The 8,504-nt window shown below is 37.2% G+C and overlaps 1 protein-coding gene across 1 annotated transcript; it reads left to right on the plus strand.

Annotated features, from left to right (window-relative positions):
• Positions 1–448: 448 nt before the first annotated feature.
• On the plus strand, positions 449–4,641 carry LOC146949304 (cytochrome P450 72A68-like). Its single transcript, XM_085745367.1, has 5 exons — positions 449–749; positions 2,685–2,900; positions 3,059–3,305; positions 3,628–4,015; positions 4,095–4,641. The coding sequence occupies exons 1-5, from the start codon at positions 476–478 to the stop codon at positions 4,524–4,526; spliced, it is 1,557 nt and encodes a 518-aa protein (XP_085601493.1). The 5' UTR covers positions 449–475; the 3' UTR covers positions 4,527–4,641.
• The last annotated feature ends 3,863 nt before the right edge of the window (positions 4,642–8,504 follow it).

Below are 8,504 nucleotides of genomic sequence, written 5' to 3' on the forward strand. Positions count from 1 at the left end.
AAATATTGTATTATACTATGTAAAGGCCAGAGTTTTAACCATGAATTCTTCAATTATTCACGATGCAATCTAATTTTCTAAGGAAAATACTTCCATGACATTGCTTGGGTGCCATTGGTGCCATTGATGCAATCCTGGCCGTTGATGTGTGTTGATGGGTGTGAGGATGTGTGTGTGTGTGGTGGAGATGGCACCAATGGCACACAACTATGACACCAAAGTGGAACCCATTTTCTAACTAATATGCTCTTTAGACCAAAAAAGTAAAAATAAAAAATTATTATGCGGCCGACTAGTTTCAAAAGAAATCCAAAAAAGGTATATGTTATTAGATAATTGTCTTTATCTTAAATGCGAATCCGACAAAAAGTCTTCAATGACATCAATGACATATGGTCCTTCAAAAAAAAAAAAAAATCAATGACATATTCCCCTACTAATATCTTTCATCTACCAATTATTACTCTACACAAAAATGGCAACAATTACATCCATAATTCTCTTCACCTTGTTGACACTTTTTCTCATATTGGCATGGAGGATTTTGAATTGGTTATGGTTGAAGCCAAAGAAGCTAGAAAAGTTGCTAAGAGAACAAGGACTAAAAGGGAATTCATACAGGCTTTTAGTTGGAGACATGAAAGATCTTCTTAAGATGAGAAAGGAAGCAACATCTAAGCCTATGAATCTTTCTGATGATATTGTTCCTCGTGTGTTTTCCTTTGTCCAACAAAGTGTTGCAAAACATGGTATGCCTCTTCTTATTCCTCTTTTTAATTTCTAATTTTAATATATTTTATGATTGTTATTATTTTTTTCATAAAAGAAAAATTCATTTTATACAAGAGATTGATTCACATTAGAGGTTTTTTGTTGCCTCACTTGTTTATAATGAATATTAACTCCAGGGGAATTTGGATATATTTATATAATGAAGAGTAACAACAGAGTACTAGTTCAGTTTCCCTCAACTCTACTAGTTAGTAATAAAAAAATCAGTTTGTAAAATTCTATAAAAATAAGAGAGAATTATTTTTTCTAGATAAACAGTGAGAAGTGTAAGAGAGAAGGTCGGATAATGTGTTTATAAGTGGAGACAATTCTTATCTCACAAGTCGGCTTTGTATAGATGAATTAAACTCAATTTCAAAATGGTATTAGAGTCTATCGATTTGGGACACCCAACATTTATACACAAACCAAGCCCAAAAGCGATGGAAGTGAGGGGTGTATTGGGAAAAACCTAAGTCCCACATTGAAAAAATAGGAATCTTCATAAGAGTTTATAAAAAGAGCCACCCTTCACCTTACAAATCAGTTTGTAAAGGTTGAGATAGGCCCAATATCAAAATCTAATATTAATCTAATATTATATCAGAGTTTATCAATTTGAGCCACCCTTCGAGGCACCCACCATTTATACACGCAGGAAACCAATAGTGTTAGGCGTGAGGGTTATGTTAAAGTGTCCTTAAAGTGTCCCACATTGGATGAGAGATGGTCTGACAATGTTTTTAAAAGTATACACGCAGGAAACCAATATTGTTAGGCGTGAGGGTTATGTTAAAGTGTCCCACATTGGATGAGAGATGGTTTGACAATGTTTTTAAAAGTGAGGTCAATCTTCACCTCAAAAGCGTAAGGGGTTGTGTTGAGCCCAACCATGATTACTAAGAAGATATGAGTCTCCAAAATTCATTGGGTCACTTGCTATCAAGTTTCCGCCATCAAATTAGAAATTGCATGGATTCAACTATCTGCTAATTAACAACCATCCTAATTCCTAACTGACTTCCTAGTTATTCCAACTAAGTAATTTTGTTGGATACTCTCATTGTAATTCCCTCTATCATCTTCCACCACTTAAAGTTAAGGGGTGGATCATGAACCAAATTTTTTGATAAGGCCAATATAAATACCAACACATAAAATACATTTACACACTGATACTAAACAGACACAATCATGGTATAATTTCCTCTTAAATTGATAGCATGTTTTTATTGAATAGTTTTCTTATCCAATTTACTCCCTCCGGTCACATTTATAAGCAAAAACCAACTTTTTATGTTCATTCAATAATTAATGTATATGACCTTTATATAGACCGGATACATTAGTTATTCAATGACCCTAAATTGTTTTTTGCTTATAAATGTGACCAGAGAGAGTATGTAGTTAATACTTATTGCTTTGAAATGAATGACATCTGTTTATGGTTTATGTCTTCATGATTGTGATATTGATCACTGATCATGCTGGGCAGTAGGCTCAAAACATTACAACATTGCTATTCCTTCCAATATGTTACTAGCCTGATTCAAAATGACATTATTTCCTTGTTTGTTCATGAGGTGTCAGTTCAGCGAAAAGAGTTTGATTATGTGGTCTATTGCTTCGCTATAGCTGGTATCACTTCACAAATTGGCTATGGCATTCATAAAAAAATCCGCCACACCATTTGGCCATGGCCGCCATTTAACAACACTGTTCCTTTTACAATACTATCCTGCACCATGTTCACTTTGGTGATTTTTCAAATTGGCAATAATACCTAAATATAAAATATAAACACTTAAAAGTTCTGTATTCAAAGATTCCGAAAGCAAATAGTACACTATAATAAGTTGCTAACTCTCATCAATTCTTGATATTTATATACTTTCCATATCTTCGGCTTGCAGGAAAAAACTCTTTTATCTGGTTTGGACCAACACCAAGGGTGAACATAACAGATCCTGAGATGATTAGAGATGTATTTAACAGAAGTTACGACTTCCAAAAGCCTAATGCGAACCCGCTTGGAAAGTTACTAGCTAAAGGTCTTGTAAGTCTTGAGGGAGAACAGTGGAGCAAGCACAGAAAGATTATCAACCCTGCATTCCATTCAGAAAAATTGAAGGAAAGTTTCCCTTTACTAGATATAGAATCCAATTGTGTTTATCTAGTCCGCAACATATAACTTTTCAAGCATCACAAGTTAGGTTTATAAGAAAACATCATTTGAATTCTTAATGCACATGTGCTTAGTTTAACACCTCTTTATCTATTACACCACAGATCATGTTACCAATATTCCACAAAAGTTGCGATGATCTGATTAGCAAATGGGAGAGAATGTTGGCTTCAGATGGATCATGTGAAATGGATGTTTGGCCTTTCCTTCAAAATTTGGCCAGCGATGTTATTTCTCGAGCTGCATTTGGAAGTAGTTATGAAGAGGGAAAAAGAATATTTCAACTTCAAACCGAACAAGCCAAACTTACAATGTCACTTATGACGAAAGTTTACATCCCTGGATGGAGGTAAGATTAATATTTATATCAGAAGTTGAATTTGAAAATGCTATATTTTGGATAAAACTAACCACTAGATTCTAGTGATACAGTAAATGGAGATTTGGCTCCTCTAAAATTAAGTTAAAACAAAGTAAGAAGACCAAAAGATAATATTTCAACGCATGGTTTGTTATACTCGTGCTTGTAATAACAACCGTTGATTTATTAATCAATGGTTTATAGTATTGAATACTCTAAAGTGAGTTGTTCACTTTGGAGGAGTGAGATCAAGGAAATAGCATTCCCTTCAGATCATTTGAATTACATACTAATTATGTTTATTTTGAAGGTTTCTACCAACTACTACACATAGAAGAATGAAAGAAATTGAAAGAGGCGTAAAAGCTTCGCTTACAGATATGATTAACAAGAGAGAAAGAGCACTTAGGGCAGGTGAAGCCACAAAGGATGACTTATTAGGTATACTTTTGGAGTCAAATCATAAAGAAATGGACGAACATGGCAACAATAAGGATGTCGGAATGAGTCTTGATGATGTAATAGAGGAATGCAAGCTATTCTACTTTGCAGGGCAAGAGACAACTTCTGTTTTGCTTGTTTGGACAATGGTGGTGTTGAGTAGGTACCCTGATTGGCAAGCACGTGCAAGGGAGGAAGTATTACATGTCTTTGGCAACAATATACCCGATTTTGACGGGATAAGTCATCTTAAGATTGTAAGTATTGTGTGCTTCCCTTCATATTAAACAATATATGCAGTGATACTTACCATTGACATAACCTTTTTTGATACAGGTCACCATGATTTTGTACGAGGTTCTTAGGTTATACCCACCAGCAATCGCGCTTACTCGAAGTGCTCGCAAAGATACGACACTTGGAAACCTAACATTACCTGCAGGAGTGCAGGTTTTCTTGACGATACTTTTGGTTCACCATGACATAGAACTATGGGGTGAAGATGCTAAGGTGTTCAATCCGGAGAGATTTTCAGAAGGTGTTTTAAAAGCAACAAATGGAAGAAATTCATTTTTTCCATTTGGAGGGGGTCCTAGAATTTGCATTGGACAGAACTTTTCCATGTTGGAAGCAAAGATGGCAATAGCCATGATTTTACAACGTTTCTCATTCGAACTTTCTCCATCTTATGCTCATGCCCCGGCTACGGTAATTACGCTTCAGCCGCAATATGGTGCTCATATAATTCTACGTAAAGTGGAATTGTAAAATTTATAATTTGCTTATTCCACTATTAGAATGCTTGTAATGTTGCTTATAAAAAAAAATCTTATGATGTAAAATAGAAAGCTCATAGTATAATAAAAGAATATTTGTTCTGAGATATCAACCTTTAAGTGAATCCCTATACCTACTTCAATACCTCATTTTATGTGTCGTTAATTATCAAAACGTTACAACTGTTTTTTTTTTTTGAAACTGCTAAATTTATTAAGCGCTCAACAAGTGTAAGAAACACGAAAGCCAGCAACCGCGTAAAAACGAAAATACAACCCAGTGAACATAGTAAATATGTTGTCGAACACTAGGAGCACCCCAAAATCCTCCCACCAGGCCAAAACAGAAACGAAAAACAACAGAGATGAAAAAACCAGCAACAATAGAACAAACCCCCTGAACTTGCAGAAACTCAGACTCGCACCCCAGCACAAACTGAAAAACTGCCCAGCCAAATCCAAAACTAAACCCCCACTGCACAACAAACTCATCCAAAGGCTACCTCACCAAGCAAATCTTCGGATTCCAACACCATTCATAATTAAAGCACACCGTAATATGCAGCTGTTTCATAGATCAACGCCAGGACATCACCTTAACCTCCTCCACAATGTCATCCACTTCTACTATCACATCATTAAAGATCTTATTGTTCCTTGCTTTCCAAATTGTCCTGATTGTAGTATTCCAAATCAAGCATAAGCCTTTTTGGATCCTCTTCGTTGGCTCCCACCCACTGCAACACTCCCAATGGATAAAGAGGTTTGGAGGGTTTATGAAGAAAACCTCCAACCAAGTCATTAACTTGAGCCAAAATTTTCTAGCCACTTCACAATGGAGCACCAAATGTAACGTCGTTTCCTCACCCTCCCCACACATAACACACCTTGTTTGCACCTCTTCCGAGAGAGCATTTCTCAACGCTATATTCCACCTAGTTAGGATACGATTAAGAATAGTTCCATCAAAAAGCCACTATTTTGGATGGTGCTGGGCTTCTCCATAAGCAAGTAAAAACCTTCTTTTCTTCCTCTCTCCAGTCCTCTTCCAACAACAACAAACCTTCCAACTTGTCATACGACAATTTCACTGAAAAATTGCCTCCCTCCTCCAACCTCCACTTCCACACGTCCTTCTTTTGGGACCCCTCAAACCCTTCCAAATCCGTCAATAAACCACCAAACAAAAAGTTGTGTATGTCAAGTTAAGTTCCACTCCCTTGAAATACTGTTTTCCCCCATAAGCTCTCTCACACCATCCTCTTGATGATTTGAAATCAAAAATAAACGCGAATACTTCCCGTAAAAAGGAACCTCCTCGCGCCATTTATCCTTCCAGAAGCTTGTTTTTCTGGTTCCCCACCCTTCTCACCACCTCCGGATTAAGCCAACTTTGCCCACGAAACGAATCTAAATTAACAATATCTTTCTACCACCATGATGTATGTCTCAGCCACTCCACATCCTCATCCTCCATCCACCCCGTCACTCCAATCCCATATTTCTCTATTAACACATCTTTCCAAAGAGCCCCTTCCCCTCCAACAACATTCATCTCTATTTAGCCAATAAACTCACATTAACCACCCGGATATCCCTCACTCCAAGACCTCCATTCTCCTTCCTATGACACACCGACTTCAATTTGACCAAACTAATTTTCCTCCCTCCTCCCATACCACCCCAAAGAAACTCTCTTTGGATCCTAACAACCTTTTCCACACCGTTACCGACATCTTCAAAAATTATAAAAAGAATGTTGGTATTGAATTCAACACTGAATTAATAAGAACAACTTTACCTCCAAGACTAATATATTTGTGCCCCCACGAATTCAACTTCCGGTTTAGAAGATCCAATACCGGTTCCCACGTTAACACCTTAGCAAGTAACTTATAGAGACATCCTAACAACGAGATGGGTCTAAAATCCTTAAAAGCCATAGGCGAAGAGACTTTTGGGATCAACGCCACAAAATAAGTCAACATACCTTTTGGCACCACTTGATTAGCAATAAATTGGTCAAACATAATTCTTACCTCATCTTTTAACATATACTAAAAACTCCTTCACAAAAGCAAAATTATAACAATCCGGCCCGGGACTTTTGTTTTCATCATTATCTCTAACCACAACTTTCAATTTCTTCCAAGGAGAAAGGAACAACCAACAAATCTCTTTCCCCCCGACAAATTATAAAAAGGGACCCCATCTAGTCTTGGTCGCTCCTCCCAAGGTACCAAAACTTGAGTAGTGAAATACTCCACCACCGCTTTACAAACTTCGAATGGCGAAACAACCCAACCATCATTCACCCTTAAAGCCTTAATAGCATTCCTACTAGCTCTCAATTTTACACTTTTGTGGAAAAACTTCGAGTTCATATCCCCCTCCCGAAGCCAAGTATTCATAGATCTTTGCATAATAGACACATCCTTAGCCTTTAGGATTCTCCACAATTCCTCAAACTTCTCTTTCCGCATGGTTATTTTCCGGTTTTCCAAAGCTACAAACTCTTCCTTCTCATCTAGTCCCTTAATCTCCTCCACCAATCTCTCCACCCTTACCTCCATCCCACTATATTCCTCCCTATTCTTATCCCTTAAACTACCTTTCAACCCTTTTAATTTCTCTTTCAAAACATAGTTCATCCATCCTTGAATATTTTTATCTCTCCAAGCCTCCTCTACCACCCTTTTAAATTTTTTATTTTTGCAACCAAATATTGTTGAACCGGAATGGCTTTGGCCCCTAATCCCATCCACCAACCTTTAAAACTAAAGGCATTGGTCTGAAACATCCCTAGGTAGAACCCAAAGCGATGTTTCCCCCAGTAATCCGTCCACTATGAAATTAACACTCGATCTACTTTACTCATAGATCTCCCATTTGGGTGATACCAAGCAAACCTTTTACCCAACACATTTAAATCTTCCAACTCCACTCCTCTCACAAAACTATTGAAGATATTCATATCCACTACTTGACACGCCGAAGCCTCCTCATTCACCCCTTTCCTTTCGTCCCTTCTAGCTACCACATTAAAATCCCTTAACACACACCAAGCTCCATCACCCCTTACAAATACATTTTATGTTTCACCCGAACACTGAACAATGTTATAGTTTCTTCTATCACACTGCATTTGTAATCTGCCATTGCCAAATCCACATTTGTTGGTGAATAATATTCAATTAGAGTTTAATGTTTTTGCCGTGGGTTTAAATTGCGGTTTCGGTCGTGGTCGTTGCAATTTTGGACAATATGTTTCTAACGCGACCATATACATGATTTAGGATCTCACGCATTTGCAGTAGGATGCCGTTACAGAGGCTGTCACAGAGACAATATTGTGGCCGTAGTTGCAGATGTTGTCCGAAATTGTGGTTGTCGCTGCTCTTACCAGGAATCTAACCAAATGATTTCCACCGGAATGGGCAAATCTTAGCGATTTTTGTTAAATCCTAAAAGGTATTTTCTATGCTTTATGTCTCGGTCATTATGTGCCATCTTTGTTGGGCTCGACGAGCTTAACTTAAGTGTAAATTAAAATTCCAAAATCCAAAAGAGATTGGATCTTGCAGGGCAACGATAGCGATAAAAATGAACACCAATATTTAACGTGGAAAACCCTCTAATACTGAGGGAAAAACCACGGGACAAACTCCAAAAATTATTCCACTATATTTAAGAATATTACAATATTCTCTCCACTCTCTTACACACACAAGAGATACAATATAGTGTTTTCCGTGAGACATACTCCTATTCTAATGTTGCTATTTTACAACTCCTAGAAGTTATAGAGATGATACTCACCCAGTGTATTTTTCCCACACTCTAAGGATTTACTCAACACTTTATTTTTCCTCTCACACAAGTGTCACTTCTCTCTCAATGCTGAAGCTATATTTCTTTCTTGAGCTTCGGATGATTTGCATCATATGCCAATGAGAAATGAGGAAATGTG

The sequence above is a fragment of the Medicago sativa genome, chromosome 2 (genome assembly GCF_051527215.1).
Source record: "Medicago sativa cultivar Bolivia chromosome 2, Bolivia_mono, whole genome shotgun sequence".
Taxonomy (NCBI): Eukaryota; Viridiplantae; Streptophyta; class Magnoliopsida; order Fabales; family Fabaceae; genus Medicago; species Medicago sativa.

Coding starts and splice junctions, on each gene's coding strand:
- LOC146949304 (XM_085745367.1), top strand. CDS start 476: ATGGCAACAATTACATCCATAATTCTCTTCACCTTGTTGACACTTTTT. Junction 3,306..3,627: donor GTTTACATCCCTGGATGGAG/GTAAGATTAATA, acceptor TTTATTTTGAAG/GTTTCTACCAACTACTACAC. Junction 4,016..4,094: donor GGATAAGTCATCTTAAGATT/GTAAGTATTGTG, acceptor TTTTTGATACAG/GTCACCATGATTTTGTACGA.